Raw genomic sequence first — 22653 nt, forward strand, 5'->3', positions numbered from 1 at the left:
GAAAATACCAAGTTGAAATCGTGTGCGTCTCACGATTGAAGGTTTTTCTGGCACGTTTGGACGATTTCAATATATTTTGACTTTAGCGACAACCATGGAAGGAGGTGAAGAAATAACAACATGCAACATGCTGCCTCCACCAGCTCTACCGGTCTGAGAATGAATATAATTTTGACAGTAATATGTTGAAACATTTTTCGCGTTCTACGCGACTACAACCCTGATCCCAATAACTTTTTCTGACATCAACATTAGCGATTCTGGTGCATATTTCGCAAACCTTAGGGAATGTTCTGCTTCTACCATAAGAAACTTTTATACGCATGGCGTATCTCAAGAATTTGGTGTTGGCACGGAACATCACGAGGGCCCTCCGCGGTGCAGTTCCCAGTAGCTAATTTCTCATGAGTATTTGTTGTTCAGATGGGCCATGATGACTCTATGCCGGAATGCGGACGTATGCTGTAATCGAAATGCGGCTTGCTACGGAACCGGTGTATTATGTTTCCAGGTCAGGGGTGTGCGAGTTTTCGGTAAACGTCAAAAGGGTGTACCACGACAAAAAAAGGTTGGACAGCACTGAGTTAGAGTAGAATGCACTCTGCTGCCGTTCAAGCTGATCTTGATGCGGTGTAAACAGATTACAATATTCTGTTATTGCATTTGTTGTGCGGACATAAATGAAATCAACTCGACTTAACGAAACAACAACAACAACAACAATTTGGGAAGTAGGCCTACGTCCCAGCGTAACAACAGAATGCGATAATATCTGGAAACGCCTATCTAGATATCATCATCATTAATTTCGATTTTAGGTGATATTACGCTGTTATCATACTAAACAACAGCCAATAGACTGAGGTGGATGTCAGATTGATAGGCCGCATTCGGGTAGTGTCAACATACTCCTATCCGTTTGTTACATCGCATTTGTCTCGACTATTCCGATGAATAAATGAATCGAACCGCTCATTATCACAAAGCCTATTGGGAGTAATCTATACCTTATGAAAGTACTTCCCTCCTGTCCGCAAGGGTTGTAATGACTCGATTGAGTCACGATTATTTGGTGACTCGAGTCACTTTTTCAAATGCGTAAAATGACTTGACTCGTGTCGATCTGTGTACTGACTCGACTTGAACTCGAGTCATTGCGTGCATGACTTGAACCAAGTCATATGACTCGACACTAGGACGACCAAGACAGACATTTGATTTTAACCTTGAAGAATAGTAAAGACTTTACTGTAAGTCACCACATTATTGGTATTTCGTATATCAGTATTTACACTTAGAAAATAGCGCTAGAAACTGTTAGGACTGAGGGAAATTACGATATGAATGCGTGCCATTCTTTATCACTCGAGCAGAGTTGAAAAAAGTGGATGTATCCGGACTGAATACAATGACTTGTACTCGACCCTCTACTCAGTGGTGAATTGAAAATGACTGGAGTCAAAACTATAAAAGTGAGATTGACTTGTGACCTGGCTACAACCCTGCTGCTCGTATGCCTACGACCCAAGTCCAGACGAAGTTATCGTCGACATCGCTTTCCCACAGCCTGTCGCATAGCGCCCTAGCCCAGAACGGATACATACAACCAGACTAGGATAACTAGATAAAAATTAACATCCTCGTGCTTACGAGAATGAATTCTGATTAGAAATGAACCGAACTTCTTTCTGCCTCAGAATTTAGTTCTATGTCCAAGTTTTGGCGAGCTCAGAAACTCTTATTCTAATTTAATTTGGAAGAGCTAAAATTCTCTTTGTCCAACTCTGCCTGCAACTAGAGTCGCTAACAAGTCCTCAGCATCGTCACACATCCAAACGACCACGAAATTGACCAGAATCTCATCATTTATTACACGAAGAGCATTAAAAGCGACAGAAAAAGAAAACAGACGCAAAAAACGAAACCGCGGCACACTCCAAAACCAACACTGGACGAATCCACCGAACACTGTTGAACTATAGAACGCAAATCGCAACGGACGACACGCTCGCCGTCTCGAACGTAGAAAAACACAGGCGCCGACCCGGCGGAACTCCAAAACAGTGGACGTCGTTGCAACGCGGCCGAACCGCCAGACGCAGAGAGGTAGTAGCAGTGTGTTTAAGGATAGATATTAGTCCTACGCCCTGCCTGAGACATCCAAAAAACAACGGTTTTAGTCCAAACCACGCGGTCTCGCGACCACAGACAGACAGCACCCACGACGGTACTTACGCATACTGGAAGGCCGACTAGACGCGCGATGAGGAAACGGTAAATATCTGCTGGTGAAATACAAAGATCTCACGTTTCGTAAAAGTGTCACCCACGATCATGGCGATGACAAGAAGACATGCGCACCTGCTGCTTTGAGGGTAGGACTCTCACGTGTCGCCGAGCAGTCGACGCGGGTCGACTTGCAGCAAGTTGCCGCATCTCTTCATCTCGCTGTCGAACTCGGCCGGCAGACCGTACGCATTCAGCAGCGTCAGGTACTGGAGACAACAGAAACCACGATTACGGGTTGCCATTTTTCGGCAAATTTCTCCGACAGCCAGACTTGGGCAGCTAGATAATCTAACTCTAATCTAATTTCTGGTTTAACTGAAAACGCGTCTATTTCGAGATTAAGGCGCGGGGCAAAACCAAAACGAAAATACAAACGGTCAAAACTTCACCTAAGAATGACGCGAGAATGCACAGTGACGTTACAAAGAGCATGCAAAATATACGAGGTAACGAACAAATAGGATACGTTACAACAGTGTCCCAACCCACATCCGAACGCTGTAACGTAAGGGGACCTTTTCAGTGGGGCAACGTCACTAATCGTGGCTGAATATTTTACAGTCCATGCACGAATCGAACGCGCCAGAGAACCGACCTCTGTACAGAGATTGACATTTTACGTCCGAAGATTTCAGTAATTGGCGTTCACGAAACGCGATATTTTGTACTTCATCCAAAGCAATGTATTCAAAGTGGACGCTGAATAACTAAACGCCAGAATACACGGCCGCACTACCAGCATCGACAAGATCGACCTACGCGACACGCTTCGTCAGTGGCTCGACTTCTAAGTTGTACGGCGGCCGTGTATCAACACAATTCAGCGAACGGACAACACGCATCCATCAATGTCACCGCATTCCGGCGACTTAGTCACAAGCGCGCGGGTCACGACCGTGTCACTGCATAAGCGTCAAACGGCGTATGACTACACATTCGTCATGCGAGCGTAAACAATCAACATGCCACGATACAACTGAAGTCCAGATAACTGAGTCCTGGTGAAGGCTACCATGTAATTCGACACGTGACGGCTCCTAATCCTAATCCTAGCCCATTCCATCTCTACTCTAACCCTAAGCCTAACCAAACCCATTACCTTAATCTTAAACTAACCCGCCACTCTGTCCTTAATACATACTTATACCAAGTCCTGCATGGCACAATTCACGCTCACATTCAGTGAGACATCCATTTTCGAAATTATTGATACAATATTGATGCATAGCCTTCATAATAATAATATATATTCCTTTTTTATGCCAAATTCATCAAAGGTAACGAATTCAAAGGTAACCCTAGTGGAATTTTCAGTACTAAAATCTGAAATCCTAACAGCAACACGTCACGGACAACTAACGTTTCGCTTACCTGGCCACTGTAAGCTACAAAGTTTAGTGGTAACCAAAGAAACAAAAATCATATTTACATCCGACCAGAGTTGATACGAAAACGGCAAGCTGTCGAGGGCCTGCTTCGCCAAACGCACCGCCTGCGAACGACAAGACATCCGTCATTATATCACAAAAACCCTTGTCCGACTCCGAACTCACTCTTGCTATCCTCCCGATCAGAAACAGCGACGATATCGATCTAGATTACACAATGATAGCAAGGTCACGCGGGGGGAATTACCAGAGGTTTGAGTGCTAATTGTGATGGTGCGCCAAACCGGGCGAAAGAGGGCGAGTATTGATTGCTCTTTACATAAAGTTCCAATATGTACCTTTTATGGGACCATAAAGAAAATAAAGCCAGTTTTACATGACATAAAGACATGCCGACTTCATTATATATTGTGATAATGTTGTGCGTTAGGGTTGTTCAAAAAGAACTGTTCTCCGGATCCCAGAGATTCACTGATTAAATTGTTTGGTTGCCTAAATAAACGCTGCACGCCAAATTTGGCTCAATCCCGACCTGTATACGCCGACGCAGAGACAATATAAAATTAAATATCAAGTTTTTTCTTCAAATTTTACTGCCGACCCCATGGGATTGATTAAACTCTGATTTGATATGAACTGAATTGATTTTGCTGTATTTCTTCCCGATTGCGATTTCAACTAAATTTCCAAGTTTTTGCGAAATCAGTAATTCTAATTGAAATCTAATTTGGAATAGCCGAAAACCTTCTAGTTCAACTCTGACATCATCCATAATCCATCATCCAAATCCCCGCATCGCCCGAAAATCTCGTGCAGGTGCTACCATGTCAAAATCCAAAATCACCGGCTAGGATTACCGCGATTGCCGATCCAAAACGATGTGACGTCACACACGAACCACGACACAAATTCGCAGTCGCGCGATATAAAAAAAACGATAAACTCGAGCCGCAGACCGTAGGAATGTACATTGTGCATTTATTTATATAGGGGAACCGCATATTTTGCGCATTTATCACGTCTTGTCGGCGCACTAACTTCGTAACTTACGGCGACGCGCTGTCGACACGAAAAACGGCAGGACAGTCAAACTATATGCGAACGGGAAGGGAAAAAAAGTAAATTGTTACTACATTTTCCACAAGGTCTCGTTCTGGCATCTGTTGCTGGTGGCTATCTTCCACACTGTCGACACCACCGAATGATAGTCGCCCAGCTCCCAGTGATGTTTACAAGCCCTGTAAAACGCAACAATTGTATCGGCGCTTACCAGTTGATAATACACACGAAACAGCCGTCTGAACTGCTAACAGTAAATAGGCACTTCGTGAATTCGTCATTTGGCGAACCCTAACCCTAATCCAAGCATTAATTGGAATATGTTAACATCAGTGGCGTATCCAGGGGGGGGCTTAGGGGGTCGGACCCCCCCTTTTCAAAATCCTAAAAATTGATGTAAAATATAGCCTCTAATATTTGCTAATTTCGTAGTTTAACATGTTCGTTTTTACCTATGAGAAGGCGAATATGGCGTGTTAATGTTATTTAAGGGGACTAAAACCCCTACCAAATCTTGGAATCATGCGCCGAATTAGTCGAAAGGATAAAATAGGTCATTATATTTCGCTAATTCCATACGAATTCTGCGCTTGTTCAGCTACATTTCAGCGGTAGTTGCTGACGTTCTCAACTTTCTTCCCTCGATTTCTCTCTCGCCTTGCTAAAACGAGAGACGCATTTTAGGAAAATCTAATCTAATTGGCCGACGCGATACGTAATTGCAAAGACGAAGTTGTCGGCAATCGACATCGCCCGCGAATTCGCTGCACCTGCTCGCCTTGAAATCCTAATTAAGAATTGCACGGCGTGTTGACTGATCAGCGAAACGCAGACACGGCGGCACCAGTACGACAATGGTATTCTCAAATCCACATTGTCTTCGCGATTATTGGCGAGAAATAGTCTGCGATTGACATTCACATTTCAAAATACAAGCCTAGCAATCCACATTCCCGATTGTTAGGTGGCTTGCTGGCGTTCAAATACAGGCCTGTGTTGTCGCTGAACGGGAGAATTGAGTAGGCCTAGTAGTATAGTTAACCTAATTATATCGGCTGACAAGTTTCTCTGTCGATCAAGTTATTATCCCAGTGTGTACTTTATATTAATTGACTGACTTGCAATTAAGGTCTAATTACCTTCGCGCGTACTACACGCTCAGCCGTACGGCTAGTAAAGCCATCGAAAAGCACACATTCGTGTACGATGTACACTGTTCACACCACACCTCTATGTGGCGATTGCGATCGCCCTCGTTTATGCTACCACCTTATTCCGCGCTTGTTCGTCCGCTGCGACACTACCGACCGTGCGCATAATATCGTCAAAAACCAACAAAGTCGCGCATCTCTGGCCGGAACTAGGCGCTTGGCGACGGGCGGCGTTTGCTGGCTCATGACTAAATGTGAGCAATTACGAATTTCTTTTAATCAAACCGTAAAAGAAACGCGATTTTCTGGCAATGTCTGTATCGTATTCGTTCATCTCCCACATACCGCAAATCTCTTTTTATTATTAAACTATACAATATCGTAAATATTCGCCTTGGCGTGGAGACGAGTGATTGTAATGATGACGTCATGATAGCCAATTTCGTAACTCAAACCCCCCCCCCCTTTTTCGCGCTCTGGATACGCGCCTGGTTAACATATATTGCCATATTGCGCACACAGAGCTCAAATTCACTAACGCGTTCATATTCGAATTCATGAATTCATATTTATGCATCGCTGTCCAACAGCGATTACATTCCAATGGCAAATTCCCCGAATGTCGAATTCACAAGTAGCCGCCTGAAAAGCAGGTTTGAAACGGCGCGTGTTTACCAACGATGACATTGGAACCGACGTTGGAATTGGAAAAGCGGTATACAATGATTCCATCCTCATTTGGATACTAAGTCGCTGATTAGCTTAGGATTCGCCGCGTGATGCCGTCTTACGGAATGAATTCAGGCTTAGAATTGCGACTCGGATTCGAAGCCGCGATCCGGAGCAGGGGTTAGAATTTGTCAAAATGTAATTTGTATCATCTCCGTGTCGACCAGACCTCGGAATGTTGCCTGACATCGAGCACGCAGCACTTGAATAAACCTAAACTATAACCGCAAAATCTAGCCTTAATCTAGCCTTAACCAAACCGTAACCAAGTCTTTACTGCACAACGTAAAGCTAAATTGATGTAAATATGCTGCTAGTGAAAACGATATTTTAATGGCAGGCTCGAAGCGTGAACGAACGCCCAAACAGAGTCAAGGCGAGCAAGTGCGCTGCAAGGGGTTTAAAACCGGGAGACCAATACACTGAGCGCATCTAATCTAAAACAGTTCTATGTTGACAAAACCAATTACTGCAAAATTCCGAAAGCAACCCACACTTTCTCAGCTGTTAGTTATCTAAAGTTGAAGGCGTCAGCTGCCCGCGTTGCGTAGAGTAAGTAATACTTTCGTAATTGACTCCATTATCGGAAATGTTCAATTTAAGGCGGCTCTGCAGACTTTAAATACCATGATGAGCGACGCACGGTAAAACTTCGACCAAATACACATATATCAACAACGGATGTGGTAAAGGAAGTTGATATTGTTACACGAACGAAATATTATCCTCATAAGTGCTTCTTGGAGGTACAGAACTTCAATTGAATACAATGGAATAGTATGTTCATATTGAAATGAACCCGGATATTTTCGGCTGACACTCGTCAGGGGTAATCGTCAGCAACTAGTAGAGAATTCAAGAGAACATCGTATATCAACAATCGTATCACAAAATATGACGTCACCAGCATGAAATGTCGAGCTGGTGACGTCATATTTTGTGATACGATTATTGATATACAATGTTCTTTCCAATTCTCTACTAGTTGCTGACGATTTCCCCTGACGAGTGTCAGCCGAAAATATTCGGGTTCATTTCAATATGAATATAATATTCAATCATATTTAAGTAAGTTCATTGTGGTACAGAATTTGAATATTGCGACCAACAATCCATTCATATTCGCAACTTATTCAGTCGAAGCATTTCAACTGACTCTGATCGGGAGCAACCGCCAGCAAATTGGGAGATGACAATTTTGAAATTTAAAAATGAGATAGATATACCGGTACCATTCTTAAGTTACATTTATCAAATTCCTTTATAAAGCTCGAATTGTAACCTCGTATTTACTGACAGACGCTGGCAACGAGAGTCGGTTGAAAAGCTTAGAGTGAATTACTTTGCGAATAAGTCTGTTTTGTTAGCTGCAACTTCACGTTGTTAATTAATTCACAAAAACCTTCCGACGTAATCTCCGCCGTGGCGAACGACAGTCACACGGTGAATCAAATCCGAAAAGTAGGAAGTATTCTGTATGTGTGACGCAATAACATCAAAAAAAGAGACAGCGTGAAACCGTTAACGAGTATATGTAATATTCGCTTATAAATAGTCGATAACAACAGCACTTAACGTCAATGTAATGTTCTAAAATTGTAGAGGCGTTACTACTGTACCGCATTACCACTAGCCGTTTGTATTGATATTATGACGCCTCACAGACAAAGTATTCCCTACATTCCGAATTAAACGCATAGCAGACGTTCGCTACTGTTGCGGGACACTCGAAAAAGCCTGTAGCGAATAATGTTAACGATACAAAGTTGTGATTTCGTGCATTTCTGCAGTTCCGTACACCGGGTGGCTTGCTCAATATACTACTTAATAAGCACGGCACTAGTCACAAGCGAAGATAGGTCAATCAAATCGAGACGCAGAAGAGGCACGACACCGCAAACACACCAACCTCGCAATCAACAACGAATTATAAGGCATCAGCTCCGTGAGAAAGTTGTAAGCCGTCGTGACCTGCTGCCTGGTGGTGAAACACGACAAGTAGACCGACGACACCTGCCCGCGAAAACAAGACGAGATTGAAAGAAATCCGGGGTCTGGAAACCTGGGAAAATGGCGCGCGCGCGCACCTGGTTGTGAAACGCGTAGTCGTCGTGACGGGCGCCATCGAGATGCGGCGTGACGGAGAGCAGGCCGCGTTTCACCAGCGAGCTGAAGCCTCTGAGCCATTGTTGCTGTTTCGTTTTGGTGGCCGCGGTCGCGGGCTCGGAGGTGCAGACCGCGAGAGTTTGCTTGAAACGGATGTACCTGACAAAGATAACGAACTCACGTTACATCGTCTAAAGCAGTGGTTCTAAACAGCGGTTCGTTGAACCAGTGATTTGCAGTAAACATTTACGATTGTTTCTCTGTTTTGTGTGAAAATCATCATGTTCAACTGTTCCGTTCTCTCACGACTGTTGTTGATGCACAAATCATTTTGTGCGCCTGTATTATATAGTAATGTAGATAATACAATGTTTTTTTTTCAATTCTCTACTGTGTCAGCCGAAAATATTCGGGTTCATTTCAATATGAATATACAATTCAATTGTATATTGAAGTTCTGTACCTCCAAGAAGCTCTTCGTCATATCTTCCTCACTTGAGTACTACCCAAGTACTGCAAGTAGACAAAATCTAGTAGAGTAATATGAAAAAGTAAAGGCACTTCGTTTCTGATGACATCTGGCTATTTCTCATCGAGTGTGGATGCCTCTTTTCAACACAACATTTTTGTCACAATATTTGTAGGCCGAGGAGTAAATTTGGTTGATCGACTTCAGCATATCTTCTCGACTAGGAACTCCCTTTGATTTTCAGTGTTGAAATTCTTGTAGTATCTCGCGTCGAAAAAGTCATAAAGATGATTAAATTTGAGGAGCAGCTAATAACGGAAAGCGATAAGTAATTTCGGTGATCAAGTGACGCCACTGTTTCGTTCTGACGCCGCATTGACGAACAAAGAAAATACGGATGAATGTAAAGTATTGGCTTCGCGGCCGGACAACAAATCTGTGACCGTCGAGAGTCTCCGATTTACTTGTGAGCAATACTTTACTATTTTCGCACGCAAAATAGGGTTTGGATACTGCAAAGATAGATCATGAGCATTACGAAGACGTGACGCAACAATGAAATTCTATACGTCAAATCAAATCTTTCGGCCCGATACCATTTCTTACCTGGACGTCGCAAAATTATCATTAAATTAATCAATTACAATCATTAACGGATGGGGTCAACTGATTACGGTTAGCGGATTTCACAACGGAAACCTTCGACTTTCCCATATCTCACCCCGCAGCAAGGAATGATAAACGCCTAAATTGGGGTTTGCTTAAAGAAAACATCAAGCCACCTTGTAATCGGTGTTAAGGCAATGCTTCCCACCTGATTTTCGATGGTAAAACAAAACCTAACACCCAGCCAAGATAACAGAGTTTGTTTAACGCATCTATGACGCACACTGCGCCAAATAACGCTGATAACAACGACACCACATCACGGAAACAGCACCGAAACAGGAAACAGAGTCGCCAATGGCTAGAACAGTAAGGACAGCCCCCAAAACAAAAAACAGCCGCCCCAATTATGACATGATTCAACGACAAAAGACTGTATTTACAATGCCGGAATATCTCAAACACGCCACTAATAAGGCCGTGGTGAATACGAACACGTTATGTTGACAAGGCCGCCACTTGACGGATTCGGCATAACATTCTCGGAAAGCGCGAGCAATTATCTCGCCACAAGAGATGCAGTAACACCACGAATATGTTGGTTCTCGGTACTACGAATTCGCGTGAGTGCTATCTTCGCCCCGAACATGCGACAAAGCGTCGTAATTAGCCCGACCTCTGACCGCGGAGAGGCGTGCCTTGTTGGCGCCGCGAACCGTTATCGAAAAACATGCGAATTCCTCGAGCAACGCGAATGCCCCGTCGAGAGAAAGGGCAGTCGCCGGCGTAATCACAATAACAAATTTTTGTAATATTCTCGCATTGAAATAAACACGAATATTTTCGGCTGACGCTCGTCAGTGGTAATCATCAGCAATCAGTATAGAACATTGAAAAGACCGTTGTATATCAACAATCGTAGTAAATATGATGTCGCCGGGACGGAAATTTTAATGATCGAGCCGAAAGTACGAATTTTATATTATACACGAACTCGTCCTGTTGGCACTATCTAGCTTGGCATATTTTGATAAAAGTCGACTCCAAGGCATTTCATTTGTGTGCCTCAAGACTTCGCAACTGGCCTTTGAAGTGTCGCGTGGACGTGTTTCAAGGGTGTTGGTTTAAGCAGTCCACAGCTCCGCAAATCAAGAGAAAGTGCCACCACTCTAAGACTGGTGGATCCTACATCAACACTGACATAGACAGCTAAATGCTCCAAAGGAGGCTGCGAGCTGCATCAAGGCATTTAAAATCTCCGACGACCAATGCCATAAAGGAAGAGTGTTCCATCTTCGCCTGTAACGTTCTACCGCTACATTATGTTCACGGCAAACTACCGAAAAAAGGAAATCAAATCTGGAGTGTAATAGTGGAACAGCGCCGTGTAGAGTATGGCAACAGGTTAAAAAGAGTTACCAGACGAATTCAAAGATGTGCGCAAAGAAGGAATCAAGCTATTTGTGGTACAGAACTTCAGAATAACGCGAAACAATAACTTCATATTGTTATTATTGTTATCGCTGATAAAGAAGGAATCGGATTGCAGTGGGCCGACAAATGAGTAAAGATATTCCTGGGTTAATCAACATTTGTCGAGAGCATAAATCAGCTCCAGACATCGCACACTAATTCAAGTGTAACATCACCCATTATAAGTGGGTAATTATTTACACTGGATACCGGCATAAAACCATTTACCCTTCCATGGTATAGAAATAACTTATAGACCCGTGTTTTCTAAACTGTGTGCTGTTCCAGATTCTGAGGTGTGCCGCGAATCGATGTGGAATTTTGGAACAGAACTGGATAAATATTCGGGATGCAGGCAAGAACAGGCCTATATTTCTTCCATATTGGTTTGATAAACTTGACAGTTTAAATACTACAGCAACATCAAAACTACGATCATTGGACGAAAACGAAGGCCTTGGAAAAAGTCATCGATTCATCATTACCCGCTCCTAATGAATCAAGTCATAAACATGAAATCATTCCGTAAATCCTATTTTCAGCAGGTAGTACAACAGCACTCCCGGAATTCACTGAAGTTACCAATAATTTTATCTGTCAAGAGTAATATTAATCCATTTGAGAATAATGAATCAACCAATCGTCCAGCAGATAAAGCATAGCTCATTGATTCTGCAAACGATTCCGTTTTTATAAAACGCTGCTTATGTAAAAATGTTCGAGTCCGGGCTGTGTGTGTGTGCCTCCAAATCGCAGTTCATGGCAGGCGCATGAGCGGCCAATAATAACAATATGAAGCGAGCTGTATCTTCTGGCTTTGTGTGATACAAAAACCGTTAACGTCTTAGATAAGGACGAAATGCGGGTATGTGTGTCATTAACGCAGCTTTGTGTGATACAAAAACCGTTAACGTCTTGGATTTGGAATTAAGGACGAAATGCGGGTATGTGTGTCATCAACGCAACCTCTGTGCAGTCACATACGCTCAACGTCCATATAATATATATATATATAAAGCATATAATATATAATATAAACCACAGTGATATATTCTTAATACCACAAGGAAGTACATTTTCTAAAGCAACTTTCCTTTCTTGCAAGTGTGCCGCGAACATTTGCTACTTTTTCTAGTGTGCCGCAAGCTGAAAAATTATAGACACTCAGAGCTGATCCCCGATTTCGTCCGGTTGTTTCATAATTTCACTCATAAAGTCATACAAACCTGTCCAAAAACTTATGTTACAATAAATCCAAAATATTAAAAAGGTTGATCGTAGTACGCAAAGTCTACTGGAGTACTTGAACAAAATGGAAGTACTTGGTACTTAAGACACTTTTAAGACACTCTTAACGTGGATAAAAAGTCTGAACAAACCTCCTACACTTCGGTAGGAATTTTTTGGAGGCGACCTCGATCGGTCTTGAACTTACAACCCATTGGTGCGGAAGTCGAGGAATGTATCACTACCGTATCTCACTGCTACTGATTGCCAAAATCTAAAATTTTGCATGCGGGAATCCGATGCTATCGACGTGTCCCTTGGTCTGGAGCCGTCACAAATCGACACGTGATTGTACAAGGACTCGATTTGAAATTGAGACAATTCATGGGGGAAAGATTATTTGGTGTGTTTCGACCATACCGATTTCATTGCACTTGGCGTCGATGCTGTGGGTCGATCACAACTTCATCGATATACAATTTCCGTGTGTGTGGCATTGTGCTCTATGTTTTGTATGTTACAGTACGATAAATCGAGGCTTAGAGCCTATGGAGGAATATATCACAGAAACTGTAATTATCGTAGACCCTATCTTTCTCACTCTATTCAAATCATTGTGTCCAACACGGCTTATTACCTCAACCACAATTCTTTCCTGCTGGCGATGTCCGTCACATCCCGTATAGCTTCCTCGTAATATTCGCAAATTCCATCCACAGAATAACCCGTGACGTGAAGCAACAAACTGAAACAAAAAGACGCTCTGCAAACAACCTACTCCGCATATTCATAACGACCGACGTACCAGTACATGAGCCACAGCGAGGACTTGTCTTTTTTTACACGATCCCAAGACATGTCGCTGGCAAACTGCGGTAGTTTCTGGTTGAAAGGCAACGCCAACCTCAACAGAGACCGCAGCATTAACTTGATGCTGCTGGCGTCCAGGCAGTCAGACTCTGCAAAAGACATTATTACAGTTGTGTTATTACAGGTGTGATGAGGTCAGGACATTCGCGATTGGTACGATATCAATACAACTCACAAGCATCAAGCATAGTAAAACAAAGCAAATCCAAAAGGGGAGGAAATTAGATGGTACAATTTAACTACTCCGCGGATATACGAGAATGACACAAAATAGCATGGAACACCTCAGCATACGACACTTGGGAAGGGTTGTAACCAAGTCACAAGGTTTCGAGTCACAAGTCAATACATTTTCAATTCACCACGGAGTCAAGTCCGAGATCAAGTCAGTGAGTAGAGGGTCGAGTCCGAGTCCAAGTCATTGCGTTTACTGTTCAGTCGAGTTCTATTCGGTTCAACCCAATTTTTTCAACTCTGCTCGAGTGATATAGAATGGCTCGCATATCCTAATTTTCCTCAGTCCCAACACCAACAGTTTCTGGGCCTATTTTCCATGTATCAGGACTGATAGACGAAATACCAATTATGTGGTGACTTAACTATTGTTCGAAGTTACAATGAAATGTCTGTCTTGGCCATCGTAGTTTCGAGTCGTGTGACTTGGTTTGAGTGATGCACAACGACTCGAGTGCAAGTCGAGTAAATACACAAAATGAGTAGAGTCGAGTCATTTTACACATTCGAAAAAAATGACCAGCGTCAAGTCGAGTCGTGACTCGAGTCATTACAACCCTGCACTTGCAGATGCGACATTTGATCATATGGGTTCAAGTTTGGGTCGGGTTAGTGTTATATTTAGGGCAGTGGTTCGAATTTTTTGTTGACTCATCGCCGCCGCCCCCCCCCCCCCCCCGCCCCCTGTCAACCTCAGCAGAGGTCATCAGTATGGTTATTGTTATACTTTTACGAAGTATGCAAGTAGGATGCATCTACCTACTCAAGTACTTTATATTGAATACTACTTCGATTGAATAATTTTATTCGCCCCATCTCTCAAAATTGCCCACTACAAAAGTAAACAGAAATTTCAGTAATCCAATATAATCTGGATTTGGTAGCAGGATATAAATGGACAAAACTTTTTGAATGGGTCAGAAGTTGAACAACCTCACTCGCTGCAGAACAAACTACCAGAATAACTTTATTTAGATACATTTTACCTGCCTATGATGCTGTCACTATTGTTACTCAGACAAGGGTAAAAAACCAACGCAAACCCTCATGTCATTAAAAACACAACACAACTCCACCTGATTTAAAATAAGGTGTTATGCCGGCCTCAAGGTAGCCCAGAACGGCTTCAACATCGTCAGCGTCAGTGCTTCTTTGTAACAGCGCCGCCTCGTAACAAAGTCGACCGTCCACAGTAGTACTCTCATTAATTATGTTCTCGAACGTCTGCAGGAAGACAAAAAATTCAGAAACTACAGCAGAAACCTGATTTTTAAGCAATAACTTTGCTTCTGCCGTTTGGAAGTGAGAAAAAACTGCAGGGTTCTTTTAGGCAACATAACAATTTAATGGGGTTGACCAAAAAATTTGAATTTTTTTTAAATAATCAATTCGAGAATTTCAATTTTCTCTGCGTCGACTTTTACTGATTGGAATTGAGCCAAACTAGGTGTGCCAAACAATTAAATCAGTGAATCCCCGGAATCCGAAATAAAGTTGTCATCAAGGCAAACAAGCACTGCACTGCCAGGGGTCTAAAGGCTTTTATACATATAAAACGATTCACGATTCCGTATACCTGCGTGGCTTCCTCAATGCTGCCGCGCTTAGCGAGACAGTCCGCGGATACTATGATGCAATCGATAAGCAGCCTGTCGAGTCTCTCTGGCGAAAATCCGAATCGCAAATTCTCGTTAGCGAGAGACAGCTCCACTTTTTCCAATATAAACCTGCAGGACGAAACCACACATTTTGTAGAACTGTAACGTTACTTAGAATCGTTTTTGAAAACATTTCAATTTATCAAAGCAGCTTTGCTACAGGACGCACGCCCGACATGACGCAGATTTACAGAACTACGTTTTACTTCCATTACAAGAACTGCAAAGAATGATGGAGTGGGCTAGCAAGGATTACTAACCAAATCCATTGAAAACAAATAAACACACTCAGATAAGGGGCAAAACCGAACTCGGTACCCAGGTTTATAAAATTCACTGATAGGTGACCACATATCTGGACACACACACACATAGTCTGATGATAACAATAAAAAAGAATAATAATCAATTTTGAGATGATACTATCAACTGACACGGGCAATGTTGGTATACTGTCTGTTTCAAAAGTGCTCCGTCAAATTTATACTCAGCGAGGCTAGGATCACCCACACTCACAGTCTACAGTTCGTCTCATAGCAGATTGATTAATCGGGGATATTCAAGTACAACTCTGTTTATCGTTCACAGCCATTTACAAGGAGAGTCCACAAAACTCACAAATTTGTTCTAAAGGTATTTGATTGACGATATGTACTGTCTACTGCATGCATGCGTGTTGTTTACATGACAGATGTTGCAGAACTTACTACCGGGTAACACTGAAAACGTCACTAATATATCGAAGATAAATGATAATTTTTTGTAGTTGTAGGAAAGGAACTAACATTGAAATTGAGCACTAAGGATTGTGATTCAAACAGAAAGCCTGATCTATCACCTGCAGAACGCAGATGTATGAGACAGTTTTAGCTACAACTGTTTCTCGCACTTTGGTAGGCACTGCGACAGACGTTGAAATAACTAGGCACAGTACCGGCTCAATTCCAAGGCGTCCATCCAGCATTCCTGAGTTCTTAGTAGCCTTAATTTCTCCCAAAGCAACAGCATGCATGATACGTTCACCGTTTCTCCTACATTGCATTCTTCGATCGCAACTGAAATAAAAGTCACAAGGATTTAACAGAAGGAAGTACAAAACATACTCAGATCTATGGATATTGCAAGTAGAGCCCCATCTATCTCGGTATCCAATACACATTTAGCGGCCTGTCCAAATGCCGTCATTCCACAAAATTAAGGAGACCTTCAGCACAATTGGATTGATGAATGAGGATCATATGAGTTCACTTCTTGGTGAAAATACTGATAAGACGTATCCTGAACTACAATATGTGTGTGTGTGTGGGGCTGGAAGTAGCTTACCAGTTTCTTACCGAGATGGAGTTTGTATTCAATATACATTTTTTTAATTTCAAGGTCAAGTGATGCAAAATGTCTCGTTTTCCGGCGCTGTATATATATTATATAAATATATGCCCCGTACCAATGAGATAACATCTAAAGTATCTTGAAATATGATCACACCATGTCAAACCTACTAATTCTTTTGGCAAGTTCACCCTATGGTCATGAATTTCATTCGAAGAAAAATCGTGCCTGCTATGTTGAACAGTATTAAAATGCACTTTTTTAACAGAAATGTTTGAAGTGGTCACAGATTTGGGTCACAAGGTCACAACCAAAAAAAGTTTTTTTTCGTACACATACGACAACCTCACCGTTAATATCGTCCAGTAGCGACGTGAAACTTTCCTGCGGAAGCTTGCCGGTAGAAGGAAAATGCAGCTGAACATCTGCGTCGGGGATGAGTTTCACATTCTGCGTCAGACACCCTGATTCCGTACCCCTGGAGAATCAAACGCAAATTCAAAGAGTCGCGTAATTTGGATAACGGTCCGGAGCTATACAAATAAATGTTCTGATGTTTTGTAGATGGGCCTTTTGTAACTTTCGAATATCAGCTGAATATTAGTAAAGGCGCTATTTATTCGTTTTAACAACAGTCGGGGCTCTAGTTTCTTCTTCTGCTAAGTAAATAGGTTAGTGGTAGGGGTGTCCGGCTTATCGATTAGTAAGATGTGGGTTAAGTCCTGACCGGGGTGTATATTATGAAAGACGATAACGTACGACGCAACGAGGATATCTATAAATGAACACTTGCATTCTGACTGAACGGTGAATAGCCTCGGCAGAGTTGCAAGGCAACAAATAAATGTCACATTAGTTATCATTACTTTTATATATCTTTGACGGTTACATGAAAATTTATATATCTTTGACGGTTACATGAAAATCAATCAACTACCACTGTGGTACATGATTTATCAAGCAAATCAACAGTAAAGTTGGATTCTCAAGTTGAAATTACGAGATTAAAATAGGAGTCGTAGTAAAGATAACCGGTTCAATAGCCCTGTTTTAAACAGCAGCTATTCTGCAATAGTTGGGAACATATCACAGGGGAGCATTGCAGACTCAGATTGCGGGAATCATCCCATCAACAACGACTCTCCACATAACAAATGGTTACCTCAAGTCTGGCGTCAAACACACCGGCAGACATTTGAAGTGTTTCACGTTAATTTGGCAAAGTTTCATGACGTTGAGGTGGATTGGCGTGAGACACTGCACTCCGGAATTATCGAGGGCCCATCGACGTTGCTGAAGCATGGTGCTGATGATACTCTGAAAGGTTGATTATGTAAAATAATTAGGCAACGAAAAATGCAATTTGAAGAGCTTTACTGTCGCGTCAATTTGCACAAATGTGATGATGAATGCGTTTAGCAACGCTTTATCCAAGTTTCCCACCAGAAATAAGTTCAAAAAAGAGAATGGAAAGAGAATTGAACTAAAGCTGCCGCTAACACGGTCAAAAAACTAGTCATCGAAATTCTCAAAACGGGTATGAGGAAAATAACATTTTTCATAAATAACATTGCCCGAATTCCCCGCCTATTTGGTACACATTCTCTCATATTTCCCATTTACCAACACATCCTGCTTCGCTGAAAAACTGACACACGAAGTGACAGAAAGCAACAGGACACGCGAGCATTCAGCAAACCAGACGCAAATTAAACATTCAGCAACCTTGTCACTTGTCAGTATCATAAGTGTCTGTGTCTCACCGAAAAAATCAGCAAAGCATCATTAATACTGCCTCGATACAGCTGCAATTGCACCTTCCTCAGTACCGTTTCAAGAAGCCATCCCGATATGAACTCCCGCGAACATCCGCATTTTTCCTCTGTTTCTGCAACGCGATCGTTAGCGCCGTCATAACGTGGAGTCGCCTTGCAAAGCGCAAGTGACTTACCTTCCGCAGATTTGATCAGATTGGTGATAAGTTGATTGAGTAAAATCTCGTATTTCATGATGTCGTTACGCCAAGATAGCAACTGCAAAAAAGAAATCGTGGATGTGACTTGATATTACTGAAAATATCCGGCTGTAAAGTCAAAACAGTAAAAAATTTAGATTAACTTCGAGTGAAGCAGGCTATACCAAGAAGTTGTTGCTGTAAGTTGGAACTAAATTGAGACTACATGTCGGATATCAGCCTAGGTTTCTCATCGCCACCGAAGTTTTACAAAAGCCTAGAACGAAAGTTATGAAGTTTTGCCATAAGTCGGCATCTCAGGAACTGGCTTGGCAAGGAATAGACTGCGAATGACTGATCCACATTTGAATTAGCACTTGGCAGATTATTACCAATAACTGGTAAGCTTACAAATCCCAGCAACATCACCAATGCAATCGAATATGTCTATTGTCAAACACTTCGTTTTATAATAATTTCTAAACAGTAACCAACAAATGGTTCAAAGAAATTTTTCAAATGTCTTCAATCTAGAGGAATTGGCCTACTATAATTCACTTTTTTATCCCAGTCAGAGTAGGAAAACCATTTCAGACCTTCTTGAAATCAGTAGCCTGCTTTGCTACTCTTGCTACTTTCAAAACTTATCCAGAGGTATTAATGCCAGAGTTATCGTTATTCTACTCCTGCTCAAAACAACTCACGGTGTTCCAAACATCTGTCGACAAAGGCACCAGATCGATTGCCTGCGCAACCATCTCGTCCAAGTCCTCGCTCGGCTGACTGTTCTCCCGCGAATGCAGCAAACCCAGGTAATGCGCCCACAACTCCCCCGAATATGGGTTCTCTTCCAACGCCAAACACATCGTATGGAGCGCCAGCTCGAGTCTGCGCAAGATCGACCAATCAAAATCATGGCAAAACATAATTGCACCATTTTCCATCTGCTCCCAGACAACGAGAGTTCACTTTCAGTGAAAATGGTGAAGAGATGTTTCGTGAACCACAATGTGTGCATTTGGGGCAGAAAATACTAGTTTATTTCCAATATTTCTTTTTTCAAATTCATGCCATTTCATCCGACATTTTGATACATGATTGCATGCATCAATGAAAATATCATTTATCAAAATCCAATCCGCCGTTGCAATTGATAATAGTGCGTAAAAGTTTCCTTTTCCTGTTCATTGGGTTTTGAGTCGTGGTCTAATTTCATATTTGGTAAACTCCTTCACCAGACATATTCACGGCCTATTTGAGAAGCTGATTACCAAAAACAGGCATCTTAGCGACCTCCAGACTGAAAACCACTGATATATACCAGAAAAGTTCTGTGGCCCAACCAACAAGAATGTCATGGCCCATAACTCAAAAACGTCGGTATAAGGCAGTGGTTCTTAACCTTTTTTCGTCCAGCGCCCCCTTTCAAAAATTATCGTGCTCCAGCGCCCCCCAGCTTCATATTGTGAGGAATGTGATAAAGACAATGAGTAAGAGGGAGGGCCGTAACAGCACTTCGTCAACCGCCCTATAAACGATTGCCTTGCGCACCCATAGCGTGATAAGCCAAACTTCTGAGGTCTTCGCCCCCACGAACCCCATAGCGTGATTTCGATGGTCAGCAAAGTTTGTGTGGCCTGGTCGCCCTAGGTACCAAAATCTTCTATAATGCATGAATGAATAGGTGGTAATCACATATATAAGTCGCTATAAACTTTTTATCCTCTCAGCCCACGTAATCAGATTTACCAGTAGCGCTGAGTGAGCTGTTGTACAGGAAAATAAAGGGCCCGTAAGTAATAATAAAACATATTCGGGAGTGCCCGTAGGTAAAATTATTCGTTACCAGGGCCGTAACAGCACTTCGTCAGCCCCCCCAAACAAATACCGTTGGTCCTGGGCCCCCCTCGGAGGATAAACCAAACTTCCGGGGGACTTCACCCCCAGACCCCTATCGGCTGTCCGCTATTTGCTGATACTAGGTATCTACATTGGGTGTCCATTTACTGAAGCAGCTACTCTCGCCTAGACGCGCGAGGCGCGGAAAATTTCATTAATTAATGATTGAAATTGGTCAATATGATCGGGATTTGCATGTATATTGGGATCAATTTTTATCCTCTCTCTGCTCACGTAAACAGATTTACCGGTAGAGCTGAGTGAGATGCAATGTTCCCTCAAAGCTGCGCACGTGCGCAGTGCTGACACCGTCTCTGCGCACAGAAAATCTACGTTGCTCACAACAAATCCGAAGTTATGACCTTTTGTTAGTCGTTACGCACTGTTGTCCAAGGGTCAGCGCAGTGAGTTGTTGAGTGTGCCGCAGACTCATCAAAACTTGAAGCGAACATTGTGAGGTGTCTTGGAAACTGTAGGGCCCGTAACTAATAATTAAACATATTCGGGCGGGCGAACCCGTTAATATGACTTCGTTGCATGATGTTATTTCGTGACCTCCTGTCTGCAATATCAAAAAATATAGAATCGCCCAACAGGGATATCGCTCATCAGGAATATCCCTGTCGCTCAATAGTACTAAACTAAGAGACACACACGATTTCAAATTGGTATTTCTTCACTGGCATATAATTTTACCCTGCCAGGTGGAATTCGTGTTCTGGGGTTCAGATTGCCAAGACAGGAACATTCGGTGCCAGTCATTTAGGCGCCCATGTACAATTAAATCTATATGTACTTTGAAGGTTATATAACGAAGTTTTCGGTGTTAATTTGTCCTGAATCCTCATTAAGGATATGTCCTATCACCACATCATCTACTGCGAAGCCATTTTTCTCCAGCGCCCCCCATACCGCCCCCCTGAGCCCAGCGCCCCCCATATCGCCCCCTGAGCGTTTCCGCCCCCCTTCAAAATCGCCAGCAAGGTTAAGAACCACTGGTATAAGGGTTGCGGTTTTCGCTAACTAATGTGTTTCAATTGTAAGGCCGTTCTTGCTAATCCTAAACAGGGCCAACTATAAACCAAATTAGCACACCCAAGCCTAATTTAACCTTAACCCTTACCCAAACCAAGCTAACATAGCCTAAACTTAACCTGACCCGAGCTAATAGTAAGTAACCCAAGGTATGTCTGGAAACAGACAGAAAAAGAGGTCCCCCTTTCATGCGAGATCGAGTAAGGCCGCGGTACCTGTCGGGACTGTTGGCCTTCAATTTGGAATCGGTGAGCTGTATCCATAGCTTGGTGTTCTGCGGTTCCTTCTTGACGGCGGATTCCAGTCTCTCCGAGTCTGGCTCTTTGCCCCCGGCAAAGTATCTCTCTTCCTGCTCGACAGCACTGTCTGAGAACAAAATTAATCCGATTCCAGACAAACATCGCATTTACCGGTGAAACTGGGCACTATGGTCCCAATGCAACGCTAAAAATTACCTCCTGTAGAAGCCAAAATCGTAAGGGATTCAAGGCATTTGAGTAATCCGCCTGAAACTTCTATTTGCCAATGGCTTGTGATAGCTATCAGTTAGGGGGATTTTTTTTTGACATAAAAAAAAAATTTGTCCAAATTGTAGCATTAGGTCAAAAAATGTCAAAATTGTTCACAAAGTCAAAGTTTTTTTGCAACCAACATTTCGATTGTATCACAGATGCTTGCACTGTGGGTGAACTTATCATTGATATTTTACAGCTTGTAGCCCAATTTATCGGCCTAACGTTGTAGGCGGCCCATTGTCTGCTCCTTCTGAACCAACGGGTCAAATGTGACACAAATAGGTTGGCATGGTGTTATGCTCAATGTACCGCAATACCCTAACTGAAGCGAGTGTGCGCGAGCAACGGGCATTGCTTTTTATATCAAGCGCATTGTGAAAAATTGTGATTCAGACAAAATTGTCAGAATGAAGCAACACGGTGCGTCAACAGTAGGGCTGTTCAAAAATAACCCTTTTTCCTGAATCTTGCTGATTACTTGATTAAATCGTTAGGTTGCCTTAAAAAACGACGCACACCAAATTTGAATTCATTTCAACCAATATTCGCGGATTTCGTAGAGTTTAAAAATTTTGAATTTGCCTAAAAATGCAAAAAAAAAATGTTTTTCAAATTTTTCTGCCAACCCCATGAAATTGTTGCGCTGTCTTCAAAAACGATGC

The 22653-nt window shown here is 42.5% G+C and overlaps 1 protein-coding gene across 5 annotated transcripts in view; it reads right to left on the reverse strand.

Annotated features, from left to right (window-relative positions):
- Nucleotides 1-1847: 1847 nt before the first annotated feature.
- The window catches only part of LOC145445353 (uncharacterized), a 41152-nt gene continuing 20346 nt past the window's right edge, over nt 1848-22653 (reverse strand). Inside the window, exons 21-39 of one of the 5 annotated variants that reach the window (XR_013916970.1) lie at nt 21692-21842; nt 19247-19430; nt 18540-18621; nt 18352-18476; nt 17751-17905; nt 16939-17066; nt 16194-16314; nt 15178-15328; nt 14678-14825; nt 13303-13456; nt 13135-13242; nt 8704-8881; nt 8526-8629; nt 4811-4915; nt 3843-3882; nt 3719-3781; nt 2362-2495; nt 2236-2282; nt 1848-2151 (exon numbers count right to left, since the gene is read on the reverse strand). Coding sequence is in view for 3 of the 5 variants with exons in the window: in XM_080323549.1 (XP_080179675.1) it covers nt 2385-2495; nt 3719-3781; nt 3843-3882; nt 4811-4915; nt 8526-8629; nt 8704-8881; nt 13135-13242; nt 13303-13456; nt 14678-14825; nt 15178-15328; nt 16194-16314; nt 16939-17066; nt 17751-17905; nt 18352-18476; nt 18540-18621; nt 19247-19430; nt 21692-21842 (2108 nt within the window). In the remaining 2 variants the exon portion in view is untranslated. Of the gene's footprint in view, nt 2496-3718; nt 3782-3842; nt 3883-4810; nt 4916-8525; nt 8630-8703; nt 8882-13134; nt 13243-13302; nt 13457-14677; nt 14826-15177; nt 15329-16193; nt 16315-16938; nt 17067-17750; nt 17906-18351; nt 18477-18539; nt 18622-19246; nt 19431-21691; nt 21843-22653 lie in introns of all 5 variants that reach the window. The other 4 variants (XR_013916971.1, XM_080323549.1, XM_080323550.1 and 1 more) reach the window with 4 other exon arrangements.

This window comes from Botryllus schlosseri, chromosome 8 (assembly GCF_051294905.1).
Source record: "Botryllus schlosseri isolate E-star chromosome 8, Bs_hap1, whole genome shotgun sequence".
Taxonomy (NCBI): domain Eukaryota; kingdom Metazoa; phylum Chordata; class Ascidiacea; order Stolidobranchia; family Styelidae; genus Botryllus; species Botryllus schlosseri.